General features: G+C 42.9%; 2 protein-coding genes across 3 annotated transcripts; one reads left to right on the top strand and one right to left on the bottom strand.

The window, feature by feature from the left end:
* Nucleotides 1-39: 39 nt before the first annotated feature.
* Nucleotides 40-4425, bottom strand: LOC133145658 (uncharacterized). The gene is made up of 3 exons (XM_061269304.1): nucleotides 4186-4425; nucleotides 3501-4024; nucleotides 40-679 (listed from the first exon to the last, which is right to left on the bottom strand). The coding sequence occupies exons 1-3, from the start codon at nucleotides 4209-4211 to the stop codon at nucleotides 309-311; spliced, it is 921 nt and encodes a 306-aa protein (XP_061125288.1). The 5' UTR covers nucleotides 4212-4425; the 3' UTR covers nucleotides 40-308.
* A 2615-nt stretch (nucleotides 4426-7040) lies between these two features.
* Nucleotides 7041-17511, top strand: prrt4b (proline rich transmembrane protein 4b). 2 transcript variants are annotated; one of them, XM_061268826.1, is made up of 5 exons: nucleotides 7041-7147; nucleotides 10315-11116; nucleotides 12981-13061; nucleotides 13173-13259; nucleotides 15124-17511. In XM_061268826.1, the coding sequence occupies exons 2-5, from the start codon at nucleotides 10360-10362 to the stop codon at nucleotides 17079-17081; spliced, it is 2883 nt and encodes a 960-aa protein (XP_061124810.1). In that variant the 5' UTR covers nucleotides 7041-7147; nucleotides 10315-10359; the 3' UTR covers nucleotides 17082-17511. The 2 variants fall into 2 exon arrangements, with proteins under 2 accessions (XP_061124810.1, XP_061124811.1); XM_061268827.1 differs by lacking the exon at nucleotides 12981-13061.
* The last annotated feature ends 36 nt before the right edge of the window (nucleotides 17512-17547 follow it).

Genomic DNA, 17547 nt, shown 5'->3' with positions numbered 1-17547 from the left:
AATACATATTAAAATAAAACAGGTACAAAATAAAAAATATTCATGTTAATAAAATTTAATAGAACCAAATGTACATATGAAATTTCAACGGAAAATTTCTGAAATATCAATGTCAATAAAGCATCAAAACCAATTTTTTTTTATTTATTGCCAAACCCACTATGGTGTTTTCATACCAGTAGCTCCAATAACAAACAAATCGATCATATTTCTTACTAAATTGTGCATATATAGATAAGAAGGATAGAAAATGGATGGATGAATTAATGGGATGGCTGGATGGATGATGGATGGATGTAATAAAATATTTAATGTAAATTTGTGCTGTGAGGAGACGGGCTCAAAGGCAGAGAGTCCAAGAAGGCCTCTAGCGTGTGTCGATATTCCTCCGGGTGGTAACGCATGTGTGCGGCGTGCTTGGACACCTCCCATTTTCTGCTGTAAACGGTCATGCCTCTGCGTCGCCACCCGGCCACGATGGCCACCAGGGCGTCAGCATCGCACAGGGGGTCGTCTTCGCTGGAGAAGAAGAGCGCTGGGGCCGTGACGGGGCTGCTGGCAAACACCCGGACGGCGCGCTGGTACACATCGGCCGTGCTGCCTTTGAAGAGCCAGAAATATAACATGGCCGTTCTTTTGATGACACGCTCCAGGAAGGGAACCAGAGTCCTCCCCAAGCCTGGGAACATAGAATAATGTCATCAATCACAATCAGTTCCATTCTTGTTTTCATTAGTTTTGTTTAGCCAGCCAACAAATATCGCATATACTATCTAAATTCTAGATTCTAAAAGATCCTCATTAGCCCACAGCAATATTAGATAATCTTGATTGATTGATTGATTGATTGATTGATTGATTGATTGATTAAATTGATTGACTAAATTGATTGATTGATATCTTTATTTCGAACATCCAAAACAAAAAAGAAAAACAAAAAAAACAAAAAACAAATCACACTCTAAAGTGCCACATAAGTCCATACAACAAACAAACAAAAGAATAAACCAACAAATAGAAATAAATTAATTAAATTAATTAATTAATAATAATAATAATAATACATTAGTAAATAAATCAATAAAAAATGCTCAAAAAGGAGTAGGAGGAAGCATAGCTTTTTAGATTCCTCCCCCTTTCTCACTTTATCCATTAAACCAACGATTCAACATATACTGTAATTCTACAATAGAACACAAGTAGACACACTTTCACACTTATTGTTCTGTTTCATTTTTACTTGTGTGTAGCCCTTTGGCACTTTTAGCCTTTGTACCCGCTAAACAACATATTTTTATACATTCTTTTAAACTGGTGGATATTTGGACTTTGCTTGAGTTCCTCACTTAGATTGTTCCATAGTTTGACCCCGGTTATAGTTATACAGAAACTTTTTAAGGTTGTTCTTATGTTTAAGATTTTGAAGTTGTGATTCCCCCTTAACTTATAACCTCCCTCCCGATTCCTAAATAAGTTTTGGATATTGTCTGGTAGTTGTTTTGCTTTTGCCCTATACATGATGATTGCTGTTTGATAAGATGTCAGTGAATTTCAATAGTTTGGATTCTATGAAAAGTGGATTTGTGTGTTCCAAGTACCGTAATTTTCAGACTATAAGTTGCACCGGAGTATAAGTCGCACCAGCCATAAAATGCCCCAAAAAGTGAAAAAAAAAACATATATATGTATATAAATCGCTCCTGAGTATAAGTCGCCCACCACCCCCCCCCCACCCGAACTATGAAAAAAAACGCGACTTATAGTCCGAAAATTACGGTAGTTGACTTTATGAATTGTCCTTATTGCTCTTTTCTGCAGAATGATAAGTGGCTGTAGTGAAGTATTCCCCCAAACAGCACAGTAATGCAAATAGGGCAAGACAAGAGAACAATAAAGTGTACGAAGTGAATGATAATCCAGTAATGACAACATTTTACCGTGGCACCATTGAAAGCGTCCTCTCCAGCTGTATTGCTGTTTGGGGTGGCGGCTGCACTGACTACAACTTGAAGGCCCTGCAGCGCATAGTGAACACGGCTGGTAAGATTATTGGTGCTTCACTCCCCTCCTTGAAAGACATTTACATCTCCCATCTCACCCGCAAGGCGACCACGATTGTGAGTGATGTGAGTCACCCCGCTCACTCTTTGTTTGAGCTTCTGCCCTCTGGGAAGAGGTACAGGAGCCTGCGCTCCCGCACCACCAGACTCAACAACAGCTTCATACTCCAGGCTGTTAGGATCCTGAACTCGCTTCCCCTTTCTGCGTAGCGTCCTGTACTTTTGCGCTATGCTTACTGTCTGCTGTATGCACATAGGCTTCGTTTTGCTCCTCTTATTTATTGCGTTATCTGTTTATTTATTATTTATTCATCATTCTTATTATTTATTGTTTGTGCCTTCTTGTTTTTATATTGTGTCGTTTACTTGTATGTCTATCGTGTAATATGTCTCGTCACCGTGGGATAGAGAAAATGTAATTTCGGTTTCTTTGTGTGTCTTGACATGTGAAGAGATTGACAATAAAGCTGACTTTGACTTTTTGACTTTGACTTAATTATTTTGCTTTGTAGTTTATGACTGCCATGCTTCTTGAAATCTTAGAATTTACGTTTTTAATGTGTGGCTTTCTACTATTCTACTACTATTTCTACTATTTTTTTTCATTTCCTCATTCAGTTGTTGTTGTTCACTTGTTGGATGTTATCACCTGAACAAAAGATATTTGTGTCATCTCCAAAATTGACAAGTTTTAGTTATTTAGAGACTTTGCACATGTCATTTATATACAAAATAAATAATTTAGGGCCTAAAACTGACCCTTGTGGAACACCACAAGCTATTTCCAAATATCCAGAACAGTGATTACCCAACTTTACATACTGTTGCCGTTCTCGCAGATAATCCTTTATCCAGTCTAATACTAATCCCCTTATCCCATATTTTTCTAATTTATTGAATAGTATATTATGATTAATTCTTCACAGAGGATAAAGGACATATCCACGTGAAGTGTTACATTGTCTGTCTACATGTGCTGCTCCACTATTTGTGTCCAAACACCCATTACTTAAAGGCTTTTAAAACTATGACACTCATGCTATTCGCTAGCCCATCAATGATGTTTCCCATTGTATTAGCATGAAGCTAAACGCTCAAAAAGCAGTTATGGCAAACAGTTTCACAAGTCAAAGCAAAAAATAAACTTGGCTAAAATGACAACCATAATCACAAAAACACTCAGACTGTTTTGTGTTTCACATGGATAGCAGTAGGTCAACTTGTGAGTGACCTAATCCCCAGCAGGTCCTTGTTCAAAAGGAGCACTGAGTCACCTGATCCCCGGTGGACCCCAGTTCCCCTGTTGCCCTGTTCTCCAAGGCACCAAAAAATCAATAGGATCCTGCTTTGCCAATAGCAAAGGGTACAGAATATTTTGCGTGTGTCTGACTCTGACACTGGATGGTCACCTAACCTGATCTGCAGCGGGCCCTTGCTCACCTGTTGCCATGTGCTCCAGGGTTCCAGCGACCAGGCTGTCGTAGATGTGCCCCACAACCCGGTGAGGCAGAGTTGCATGCTTGGCGTGCCCGTGCGCCACGTGGACCAGCACCTGCGTGAAGGTGTAGCCCCCGATTGATGAGGCGTACACCAGAAAGGGGCGTCCTGAAAACTCGGGCCTATCCAGGACCTTCAAAACCTCCAGCGCGTAGTTCTGTCCCCAGCGGGGCCACAGAAAGTGCATGACACCACTCTGCACCAGCAGCACGTCCATACCCCGCACCAGGAAGGCGTCAAAATACTTGGCCGCCGCACCCGGGTGGGCCCCAAGCCACGAGAAGAAGAGGAGGAGGGGCCGGGGTGACGGTGAGGCTCGTGATGAAAGAGTGGCGTGAAGTGGGTCATGGGTAGCGGAGGAAGTAGACGAAGGGTGACACGCTTGGTAGTAGGTGATGCCTCTACTGATGGGTCTGCTGGTGAACCTGCTGTCAGGTTGAGGTGGGGGCGCCCCGGTTGTAAACAGCCTTTATGGGAAAACAACAGAATTAAAACATGCATGACTGGATTACAATGCAACATTGTATAATGTCAGCATGACCTATTTAAGAGCAGTGCACAAAACGAACTGAATACATCTATATAAAAAGAGATATTATGTATGCAAAGTTAAAAACATATATATTACCCAGTGGTGAGCTGCAGGTTGCCCATGGTGGTTCCGGTTCAGAGCTACCTGCTGGTGCCGGCTTGTCGTGTCCAGCTGAAGGACGGAAAATTGCAACCGGGATGGAAACTGTACCGGTGACACCCCTACAACCCCCCCAACACACACGCATGCGCGCTATTGCTACCACGCTCGGTGTGACCAAAAAGAGAGCTACTGCGCAAGCGTGGACTCAAATTGAACACTTGCGCAGTTAAGAAAGGTCTGAAGCGTTTGAATTGGACGACGCTTTCATCCTACATGTCCTGTATTTATCCTCCCGTATCAATTTATTTATAGTTGAGATAAACCCGCGGGACAAGTTGTGGCTGCCTTAGTCTAAATACAGAAACGGGAAGGTCAAAAAGGACTGAACTGGCTGGACGGCGGCACCGTCAGGTGACTGCAGTTCGACAGTTGGCCGCATGGTGGCGAGAGAGTAACGCCAAATCTGGAAGAGGTCGGATTTTTACGGATTTGTGGCCATTATAATCTCGGATTGGAGAATATTAGTAGACATTTATTTTAAAAATTATTAAATACATTTGTAAAATAAAGATATTGGGTTGAAACTGGACTAAAACGGCCTTTTACGTGCATTATATAAAGCAATAACTATAATTAAAATTTAAAAAATACAAATACAAAAATTTATGACCTTTTCGAATACAAAAAAAAAAAAAAGTACATTTAATTTATTGATTTTGTATTTACATCTCGTCAAGATCATGGCATAGCGACAGAGGGCGCTAATATCAACCCTAAAACTTAACATGAAAGCCATCTGACCAATCACAAGTATGAGGAAGATCATTTCCGGAAGACACACAATACTTTCCACTCCGTTTTGGACCCCCCTCCTCAGAAGTTGGGGACCCTGCCGCCACAACTCCACCCTGGGCTTTTCCTTTTGCTATTGTTTGTGTGACGCCTGATTGTTCCAGTGAAGAGGGCAAATGGAGGCAGGAGGCACCTAATGACCGGGCATCTAATTACATAGATGCTATTTGACATAGCTAATTAAACATGATGCAGTGCAAACTACTCAAAAACATTGTTAAGTTGGACTTCCTAGTAGAACAACAAAATATGTTGCGACCATTATGATGCTATAAAAAGAATCACACTTTCCAGGACAGAGTGGAAAAACAATGGAACTTTCTCTGCTATTGTCACGCTAAAGCGGGATATACATGCACACACACGCACACACATTCATGCAACTTTTTGTACGTCCTCAAGAGATTGCGTTAGGACCGCCGGTCGGACTGGACTAAGGACAAAGAGGCCCGAAATCAAGCCAAGAGATTTAACAGTCAATTGATAAAACAGGAATATGTGGCAAAGTGCACACTAGGGTGCATGGAAAGTCCAAGATTCAAATAATTATTTAGTCATAATTTAATAGTATGCCTATAAATAAATGAGTACTTTTTATGATAGGTAGGTTAATTTCTTAAGAAATGTAGAAACAAACAAAAAATCAACAGCAATGAGTGACAAAAACATTCCCTTGTCATGACCATTCTCATATTACTCTATAAAACATTGGGAATATGTCACAAAACGTCCAGGCAATGTTAATCTAGTCGTTACAGCTAGCATTCTACAAAAAAATGATAAACTCATCATTTTGTCAATACGACATAAAAAGTCCGGTTTTTTTTGTGACTATTCAAGTATCATTCACAAAGAAATGTAACGAAACAATGGCCATTTTATTTGAGTGTTTTGTTATTGTCATTGACATAGAATGTCAAGAAAAAGATGTAAAACTAAAGTGGTGATGCCACACGTTGCCAAATCTTTAAATGGAATTGTGGTAATAAAAGAATTTCCATGATAAAAGTACCCGTGTTTAGAATAGCAAGGAGAGTCAAGGTCAAAGATGTTATTAAGCTTGTGATGAGCTGATTGGTGAGCGGGGGGCAGGGGCAAGGGGGGGGAGGGGGCGGTGGAAGAGCACCCACTCAGGAAATTATGCTTCCCTGGTGTGGTTTCAAGCGATTGTTCCTATATTTGGGACATTCCAGCAGATCACATGGAGGATGTGAGACGTGCAAACGGCGGTTACTACAGTTCACTCACAACATTCATGGTAAATGAGCAAAATATGCCATAAAGCAGGTGAACAGGTGGATATTGAAATTATGATTGATGCGCAACAAACAATGACATCATTATTTTAATTATACTGTAAATGTCCTATTGTATATTTTTGTATTGATGACCTAAGAAGCTACTAATGAGTTTGGTTTCCTTGGTGAGAAAAACCCTCAAATTATTAAAATGAATTAACCAACATTATTATTTTATTAATTGTACTACGGTCTATTATTGTTAAGGTATTCCAACACCCATGAGTAAAAGTCTTGTCATCTGTAAATATTTTGTAGCTCTAAAAGAACTTTAATTATTGGATATTTTCTGCTTATAAATATAATAAATCCACTATTTCAAAATATGCATATACAGTTGAGCTACCACGTTCAGATCTGTACTCTTAAGAAAACAATTGATATGGCAACAGTAATCTTATATTATTTTTGATGGGGATTTGTGTTCAATTTGGAGGCCATTAAACAAAACATAGGAATAAAAAATAATGTTTCAAATTTCTGCTTTAAACATATGAACAGAAATCGACTTGAGACGTCTATACCCATTTGTTGTCATTATTTTCATCCCTAATAACGACCTTCAGCAAATGAACAATTTGCTTACCGAGGTGTGACCGAGCGTCATTGTGATGTGCTGAGAGGGAAAGGAGGGGAGGGTTGAGGATGGAAAGGGAGGGAGGGAGGGAGGGAGGGAGGTTACAAGTCCGTGCAATCGGATTTACACTGACACACGACGACGGAGCCTCTCCTGCAGCGCGCGAGCGCACACTAACACACCGCGAAGGTGCTTTGGGAATTCTGCAGCTTCTCCCAAACATCTGGAGGTAAGCCACTCAAGCAAGCGTTCTATTGCGAGAAGGTGTTTGGCTTGTTGGCAAGGCAGTGACTTGCAGCGAGACGCAGCAAGGTGCTCAAATCCCCGGGATTAGCATCCGGAGCAATCGGAGCGTCTGGAGAGAGTCCGCCGGGGTTTGTTTCAGCCATCGCTGCATTTATTAGAGGCGGTGCAGTGATTGACAGCTTTGAGGAAAATCAACAGGTTTGGGGATTTTAGGAGTTGAAGGTGTGGGCATTTATTGGAGGTGACAAATTACATCACTTAGGGAATTAATCTTCTTTCAATGCTCTTTAAGACAAGGTAGTGGCACGCGACAACGCGTGACATCACGCTGCCGCCTATTTCGAGATGAGACTCCCGGTCATGGTCAATGACGCGCCGGAACTATTGAGCGGCTTGTATCTTGTCTGTTTGGAAAACCACTAGTTGCTCATTTTGTTGGCAAACGATTCTACGGTTGCTGATGTATCGGATATGAAACATCTTCGGTTCGTAAGGTCTGATGTGGTATCACTGTGGGATGGCGGGGGTTGGTTTCCACCCAAGTATTTGCCAAGTTATGGCATAGTATCCAAAGTGTAAAGCCACCAGAATGTAAAGTACAGATGAGGGACTGAGGGGCTGATCTCAATTGGGTAACCTGCCAGATTATACTATAGTATCAGAACTGTAATTTGTTGACCATTGTGCAATGGCCGAAGATCCAGAGTCTTTGACGCTGGCTTCAGACATTGGCGCTGATGTTGCCAGTTTTTTTTTTAATGATCGGAAAGGGTAGACTGGACTCAAGTCTAAGCAAGATTATTTTTTGGACCATTGGATAGTTCTTGGAACATCTGGGTAAAATGGACTTTATCTGTTTCAAGAGCATACAGCATGCTGATTTGAACTCTGACCTCAACCCCATCAAACATTTTCAGCAAGACTCGTAAAATGTAAAAAAAAGAATCATTTCAAAAGTCAGGCATGGTGTCCTTAATCCTGTGGTACCTCCATTCTTGCAAGCTCTACCCACTCTATTATTATCAGCAAAGTATTGTTTGCGGTCGGGTTCATTTAGATAGCCGAGACATTGGAAAGCCTAGTGGGGAGTGTTTACACACTTAATGAAAGCAACTCTGGCAGCAAACGTAAAAGACAATAAGGCAGATTGTGGTACAGTTGACTCTCGTGGACTGAGAATTCGACAACGGCATGTCAATGATTTGCTTGAACCCTTCTGCCGTACCTTCTTCTGCTTCTGCTCTGCTTGGTTGAGCAGCATTACACCATAATGGAAGGGAGGCCTGTAAATTCTCACTGGCTGCGCTCTTTTTATGGCTCCTTTCCATTTGCTCTGTTGCCTGTCAAAGCAGACAATGCCTTGATTTAGGGAGTAGTATTGGATGATGTGACAAGTTAAAAGGCCGAATAATGGCACACTGCGGTGTTGTTTAGGGGGTTGTTGATGGTTAGTAGCTAGCCAATTAGATTGCTGCTACTATGGAGCAATTCCCGTATCTTATTACAATATTTAACATTTCTGTGTAAAAACAAATGTAATTTTTATTTTTCAAGTGGTGCGAGCATCAGGTAGCATGATGATAACTAGTTTAGCATTATAGCCCAACACAGCTAGCTTGCCACTTAACCGTAAACAAGTTCAAGGTTCTAAAATGCAGTATATAAAGAATTTCACGTCAAGTTTTGAGACAGATTTGGAACGCGAAGCTAGAAGGTGATTGGCCATAAGGGAATGGAGACAACGCTATTTTGGAGTTCTTGGGGGATAACCAATTAGCTTAGCAGGAGTGATTATGCTAATAAAACATTGCAGTAATAAAAGAGAGACAGCAAATTGAAAATATTGAGGAAATCTGTCAGGGCTGTATTTGGCTAAAGCTAACAATAACAAGTTAAGCAGAAGAGTTGACATGAAAAAAAGTTAGCATCTAACTGTGGAAAACAGCCAAGCTAAAATATTTTGAAGGACAGTCTTAACATGCAAAAGAGCAACCAAAAACCTAATAACAGCGCTAATGACACAACTAGAGAGAGATGGGAAACTACAAGGGAAAGCAAAAAGCTGGGATGGAGAAGGAGAACTCATAAAGTGCAGAGGTGCAACTGGGAAATAAAAGTGAACACCATGTATTGAGAAATCTGAAAATTAAAAAGGATCCTGCATCCGACATGAGTTCATCCGATACACATGCAAGGTGATGCGAAGTCAAAGTGAAACTGGGTTTAAAATAAATAAATAAATAACAGCTAGGCTCAAGCATGTAAATAATGGCTAAACGATGTGAAGCTAAATTACCTGCCTAAAACTCAAAATTACATCTTCCCAGCTATCATCTCCGATCTAAAATTCAAGTGTGTTTGTGTGGGCGCACTGGAGAACAGTGTGTGTGGGCGCATGATGGCAAGATCCCCCCGCCAGACGTTCATCTGTACGACTTTTACGCGCATGAAAGTCTTCCAAAGCCGTGTAGGTGGACTGCTTGCGTGTTACAACTTGCACTGAAAAGCATCTAGGTTGGCTTTAATGCTGTACAAATCAGATTCTAAAAGTAGGGCGTGTGTGGGAAGCATGAGTTTGACACGCCCCTCTCCCCACCCTCCGCCGCCTTCCTCTGTAGTCACGCTGTGGTCCGGATTAAAGATTTCTAGCTCCACTAATGTGGAATTAATTTTGTTACGGTGGAATATTGGCGTTTTTTCTCCCATATAAACACACACAAGAGATTTAGAGCCAGCGGGGTGGGAGCAAGAGAAAGGGTGAGCCGGAGGTTTAAGGGAGGGGGCTTCAGGTTGTTGTTCTCGCAGGGGGGGGAATTCCTTTGGTCCCCTCATCTTTTCACTGAGGCAACAGTCCAGTGACTTTCAACCGCCAAAGAAAACCAAGGTTCCTTAGCTGTACTTGAGCTGTACAAGCACGCCCTCATTTTATTTTGATGGAAGTCTAACAGTGTAATGTAAATAATGACCTTAGCATCTCAAAGGAAACCACTAATTGAAGGAATCCGAAATACTTGAGTGTTTTTCGGCGGTAGAAAGTTTTAGGACCTGCAAAGTCCATCAGTCGCTCCAAGGGGGTTGGCAAATAAATTGATGTGGCCTTCCAAAAATGTTCATCTCACACATGTCTTGTTGGTTTCTGTTTTTTTTTAGGTCGTTTTTCAACATGTAATCGTTTTACAAGGAACCAACGACAGCATGCTTCGACTCCACCGGACTTTGGCCTTGTGCTTCTGGTGTCTAATTCTGCTTCACGAGCAGGCCTCAGCTGATGAAGAGGGCCTCTGGGGACCGACACCTTCCAGAGAAAAGCCATCTCAAAAGAAATCCAGTTCGTACTGGTGGAGTCTGCCAAAGCTCCCGTCTCTTCCTTCACTGCCGTTTCGTCTGCCTTTTTATCCTGTTGGGGGTAAAAGTCAGCCCACAGAATTGAACACAACCGGCCATGACCTGTCAGGCCCAATCGATCAATCCGGGTCTGGAGATGGGATCATATCTGAAGCCTCTGAACTTCCCACGACTTCTGCTCAGCTCCTAACCGGCGTAACTGAGATAATGACGGAAAGTCTTCCAGCAGGAACATCACATTCTCCACGCAGCAGAAATGACAAAGAAACTCTTGTTGCAACCGTTACAACACATATCAGAAATACTCAGAGTCCCACCAGCTCAAGCACGCTAGGACAAAATGGAACACAGAGACACCATCCTTCTGACACAAATGAGTTTTTACAGAAACTGTCTACAACAATGGCACCGGAAAACACAGTTGCACCCATCAAGACAACAACGAACACTCGAATGGGAATCACAAACAACCCAACCACGACGTCCCCTGACACCACTTCGGTGAAAGCACAAGACTCAGCAGAAAGTCAACCCACTCAGAGCACCAGTTTGGGGACCACCACCACCACCACTGCCAGTGGAAAGATTACTGCCCTGAAAGCAGAAGGTAAACAAAGTCAAACAAATCGATTGTAGCGGGATTGATTGGGCTGAAGGGATCGATCACAGACAGACATATGTTCAATAGTCGAGTGACACAGAGGTCGGGTCGATCATTGGGCATTTCTGGCATGTCAAAGATCTAATCGATACAAGTCTACATGAAATTGATGAAAGTCTGGAATTCAGCATCAAAAGAAAATCTTAAATGTCTCAGCCAAAGAAAAAAAAAGTATCAGATCCAGGTTTGTTTTCATAGATTGCCTGAAAGGGGAAAGCTTGAAAGTGACATTGAGGAAACATCCTCTCTGTTCTCGAAAACCCCTCCCCCACCTGTGGTAATCAAGATAAGACCCTCCTCCAGGAACAGACACATCCGTCATGTCAGGTTAGAGGTTAGTCTGCAAGATGATCCGTCATTAATCCAAGCCTGTGGGGAGGGGGGGGAGGCTTTAGTCAATTACCAATCAAAAGATTAAAATTGGGATGGTGGGATCCTGTGATTGGCAGATCTGTCCACTGGTGTTACCAAAATTAAGACGGGTTAGATACCTTGATCTGACATTGGGATGCATTAGTCCCAGGGCATAACGCCAAAGAAACACCAAACCGGAATGTCACTACATGTTCCTCGATGGGGAGGGGACCACCCCAGATACGCTAACGTATCAGTATTCTGAGCGCACACTCAGCGAAAACATCCATAGCTCCGCTGGGACCGTACGCTCGCCAGACGCTGTTCACCAAAGCTGAACAGTGAACCTGCTCCCCACTCCTCCCCTCTGCCTTTTTGTCAGCTTTGTACAAATCCTGACAACTGCTAAGCTCCCGTGGCTACTTTGAAAGCTGAAGAGTTTTGACAAGGCGGAGCCTTCTTGCAGCAGAAAACTGTCATACCAGAGCTTATAATGATACAAGAGGTTGCTAATAGTACAAGCATTGCCCGAAGACGTCCCCATGCTGTCTGCGTTCATTTCGAAAACTTGGTTAAGATTTGAAGGGTGGCTAAAGACAAGCAGTTGAGACGTTTTAGCTTAAACCACATGGACAGGACACTGGACTGGCTGAGAGCCATTACAGTGGTAAAATGACACAGGTAGATGCAGACAGACGTTAAAAATAGAAGCATACATTTTCACTGTTAACAAAAATGACTGTATATTGCATTTGTACATGTAATTTTGATAGTTTGGTCAATTTTGTGTGACTATAAACGAGAAGTTGTTGTGTCTGTATTTATAGTGATTTAAAGTGAATATTTTATTTAATTGCTAGTGTACAAAAAATGTGAAAAGTGATAGCCAGGCAAATGTTACCGCACTTTTATTTATATGGCAATACATTAGATCTTTTTTGTGATATATATATACATATACATATACATATACATACATATATATACATATACATACATATATATATATATACACATATATATATATATATATATATATACATATATATATATATATGTATATATATATACACATATATACATATATATATATATATGACCACAGATGTCAGTGCGACAGGTCTATAGTCATATATATATATATATATACGTACATACATACGTATGTATATATACACACATAAATACACATATGTACGTGTATATATATACACATACCTACATATGTACGTATATATATACACATACCTACATATGTACGTATATATATATATATATATATATACATAGTATACACACATTTATATATACATGCATATACATATATACTATTTTCGCCTGAATTTCAGCCTGACCAATTGCTGTAGAAAATTGCTTTTTTTTTTTTTTTGTTTTTTTACATGGTTTAAAACTGTGACATCACGGCGCACTGCCATTGAAACATCAATTCAATTAGACTACGGAGATCCACACCACACACGCACCATGGATGACTGGCTGCATAAAAGTGGAGGCCAGAATGACCCATTTGACAGAAGTAGGTTAAGATACACAGTCCTTCCACTCCAAGTGCAGCGTAGTGTTCAACAATTATTTTCTGTCTTCACTCTGAAACCACCCAGCGCTTAACCCGCTCCTTTCTTCACAGCTAAGGCGGATGAGAAAGATGCGGCCCCGTACGGTTATACAACGGACGTTTCATCGCCACTAACAGCGTCTCAACCAGGAGAAACCGGTAAGCTAAGACTTATGCTTCTCGCCTATCCCTTAAACCGCACAAGTATTCCGTCCAATCTGTTAATTGACAGCAGGTTGAATCTTCTCATTTCAAATCGTCAGCGAAGACCGCTTCATTTAACACCATCAACAATATACGATGGAGAAAGCGCTGTCTAATAAAAGAGCCGCTGCCATTATTGTCTTGCTATTTCCCTCACGGGTTACGACATGATGAAAATTGATCTCTGGTGAAATATGTGGCCCAGTTCACAGGAGCAGCTGTAACCCACTTCAACTGCTCGCTCCAGAATAGCAAATGTGATTTCTCCACAAATAGATGTTAAATGTGCCACTTGTTTTAGAGAAACTAATCTTGTTGACAAGTTGTGAAGATGACTTTTACAGTCCAAAGCTTTTGTGGCCTCAGCAGGTGGATTTGTGAACAGCTGGGACTCGAAGAGATACCGCAGTCTGTCGTTGGGTTTTCAAACCGAGCACTGCAGATATGACCGAGTTTCTCCCAAAGGAATGTCACATGACCTAGCGGCACAAAGCAGAACTTAAATTCTGCAATCTGTCCTTCTTCTGTGGTCCACCAAACCCGGGCTAGACCGTCAGCTTAGACGTACATTGACGCGAGTGTCAGGTTTTCCACCCACGCCTTGATTGCTTGGGTGGCATCCCGATCGCCCTGGAAAGCAAACATGGAGCGACACATTTCCGAGCCACACCTTCTTTATCTGCTCAGGCCGGATGACATCACAGCGGCACTGACATTCAGAACATGTTTTTAATCCGGCAAAAAACGACAATGTACGTAAGCTCCCGCAACAGACTAATAAATTCCAACTGCGGCACCCAGAGTCATATTTCCTCCATTTTGACATTTACATTACAACCTGCTGCTTTAATCCAGAGTCTTAAAACGAGGCAAAACGTTACAAGCCGACTGCTAGCTAAAATGCTCCGTCATTGAAGTACGATAAAAGCAGGCTTTTTTTTTTTTTTGGTGCCTGGAGGAAGTTATACATGATGGGCAGAACACTTGTCCCAGTTAAAAAAAAAATCCCTCCTAAAGGAGTGTCCCATTTAAAGGCTGCGGCTCATGTGAACAAAAACAAAATGACCAAATTAAGGGGACCAGAAAGGAAGGGGTGGGGAAAAAATATCCAATAAAAAGGTGTGAAACCGCCTCACAGCTATTATGGGAAGCAATTAGTGGGTTTGTCTGCTATGCCGACATCTGAGCTCTAATGTATTCTCCATGCTTTGTGGATCTATTTTGACGCAGTGTGCACATTTCCTGCAAAACAACGAGATTGCCTGTATTGCCGGGTTATCACGCTCGAGGTCTGAGGTCCATTAAGAGAGTCTGGTTTTTGATCGTCTACGACACGGGTGTCAAACTCAGGCCCGGGGCCCAGATACGGCCCGCCACATCATTTTATGTGGCCCGCGAAGACAAATTGTGCATCAAATTTGTGTCATTACTAGAATTGCAAATCGTCTTCACTTTTAAAAATATCTTTTTATTTAATATTTGACCACTTTTTACTCGTATGATTTGAAAACGAGTTATTTGTCAGTTTGTTTTGCAGCTTTTATTGTATATAATATGAGGTGCTCATACATTTATTTGGGTTGACAGTCATAATGGCCCTCCGAAAAAAGCTATGACTACAATGCGGCCCGCGAAAAAAATGAGTTTGACACCAATGGTCTACGATAAGCCTGCAGCAAAATTGACGGATGAGCCCGAATACGTGACTGCAATGATTCTCTTGTAGTTCTCGATGTTTCTTGATGGGGTGGTAGCAGGAATATCTTAATTGGGAGTCAAAAATACCAATTTTTGTATTTGTTTTTGTTTGTTACTACAGTGGAGAGTTCACAAAAACTTCAAACAGAGGCCTGGGTGTCAAACCTGACGACTGGGGCTGTCACGTTCCTTCCAGACTGCAATAAAGAACAACCCGGGGCCTGCAACTTCTCGGGGGACTGGGAATCGACGTCTTCGGACATGAAGACCAACACGAGCACAAACCAATCGAGCAGCACTTCTGTATTCTCGTCTCCTCTCATGTTGGTTCCGTTATACACGGACTGGAACAGCGCCATGGCAGCCTGGGGCCTAGCATGGGAGGCGCACGTGTATGGCGCCGGTTGCATCTTTGCGATGCTAACGCTAGCATCAGCCCTAAACCTTCTCTGCTTGCCTTTGAGGTGTCCATCTGGTTGTGGCTATTTTGGTCTGGTCAGTCTGTTTCTACTGGCCGCCGGGGGTACCAGATCCTTCTCGCTATTATACGACGCATACGGCCACCAGGACCGCTTGCCGTCCACCGCGGCTTTGTTGATGCTCTACGAGGCACCGTTCCCTTGCCTGACGGCGGCATTCGGCTTGGTTTTCCTTCTGCTTTCCATGCGCTCAAGGATGCAGCTGTCCTACTCTGCCTTTCAAAGACCCTGCTTCTTAGCCTGTTTGGTTGCCTTGCACTTTGCTGCTGCCTTCGGTCCAGGAACCCTTCTGAGGTTCTACCAGCAGAAACCTTCGCTTTGCCTGTTCCTGTCGCTCATCTCCCGGGGAGCTTTTGTAGCCCTTGCCACCTTCCTGTCCATCGCTTATTTTGTATTCTACGTCTACGTGCGAGCAGACTCCAAGCACATCTACCACCTGAACAACACTTCTCCCACCCCAGCCGAGCGCTACAATCGTTGCCCGTTCGCCGAGAGCCGCGACTGGGATCGCGCAGCCGTTACGGTTTTTTTATCTGCATTGTTTTGTTTGGCCTGCGCGGGACTTCAGCTGTACGCTATCCTCAATGCTACGGGGGTCACCGGGGGAGAAGAAGTCTTCCGCCCGTGGTGCTGGTGGGCTTTTCAATTCAGCTGCAGACTGTGTGAACTGGGTGTTTGCCTCACCCTGGCGCTGGTAGTGGCGCTACCCGTCTACTGCTCTGATCAGCTACCGTCAACCGGAAGCTGTTGGACTGAACTGCTGGCATCTAAAGCAGTAATCCTGCCAGGTAACTGCCAGTGGAGCTTCGGCCAGCAGGAGAAACTTGCCATTGTGGACACGGTCGGCCTTGGCGAGACAGAGAGCCTTCCTCTCTACACACTGATGGACGATAGGTTGTCTAGCAGTCTAAATGGGCTGGACTTCCTGTACCATAGCAACAGGGCGCTGGCCTATCGAGATCTTGAAGTAAATTCTGACATCAAGGACTCGCAGAATCTTGGTGGTGGAGAGCCGTCAGGTGGATCCTCCTTCACGAGTGACTCTACAACAGACCTGAGGCCGCCTTCACCCATCAATCTACGTCGCAGCATCGACGAGGCGCTCTTTGGCGAGGCGCTTTTTCCCATGAGCCTCTTTAGCACAACCAGGCCCACGGAGAGTAGCGACTTATCCGTTAACAACCACTCCGCACTTCCCGGCCTCTGTCATCCCCTCTCAGATGATCCCGCCCTATACCGGACCTCCTCTTGCACAGACATATCAAAAGCAGGAAAGATTTTTGTCCGGGGTCCTCCATCTCCATCCCTGTCCTCTTCCAGTTGCTCGTCTCCAGAGCGCTGGAGGGGGAGTTCCTCGTCCAGCTCCCCGTATCGAGCCTCCATTGGGAACTCATCACTGGTCCTCTGTCAAAGTCCAGAAGCACAAATTCGGCAGCAGAGCAACTCGCAGAAGCACTACCAAACGCTGGGCGCCGCCTCGCAGGAGAGCCTGGACCTGGATATGTCATCTGAGGCCGACCGATCGGTGCAGGAGGAGTTTATGAGCGCTTGCAGACAAATTGATGCTCTCAGTATCTGCAGTGAGACCATTGATTTGTGATGGACTTGATGTGGGGACTTCATGAGGAACGGTCAAGGTTTTTTTAGGATGGCAGCTTTACAAGTGCATGGGGTAAATGAAAGCTGCCAAACAACACATTTAATAGGAGCTTCCTTAGAAGGTCATTAGCGAATGTCAATGCAGGTTTAAGTGCCAAAATGTCCAAAAACAACGAGTAGTTCTTAAGTTTTACACTTTTTCTGCCTAATAAGACAAAAGAAAATTGTAAAGAATAGTCACAATAACATACCTAACTTAATGATGGTTATGTATTACTGCATTTGTGTATTAGCAAGCACTTAAAAAAGAAACCTGCTGAAGTTCAGCACAAAAGTGAGTAAACTGCGTCCTCTGCTGGCCATTCCTTTAAATATTTATACATGAACTGCAATCCTCTGCTTACTAATTTATATATGCGAAATGCATACACACTAATAAATCTTATTTGTAAACAAATGTCTGTGGT

This window comes from Syngnathus typhle, linkage group LG21 (assembly GCF_033458585.1).
Source record: "Syngnathus typhle isolate RoL2023-S1 ecotype Sweden linkage group LG21, RoL_Styp_1.0, whole genome shotgun sequence".
Lineage (NCBI taxonomy): Eukaryota > Metazoa > Chordata > Actinopteri > Syngnathiformes > Syngnathidae > Syngnathus > Syngnathus typhle.
This window is presented reverse-complemented; position numbering and strand designations above follow the sequence as displayed.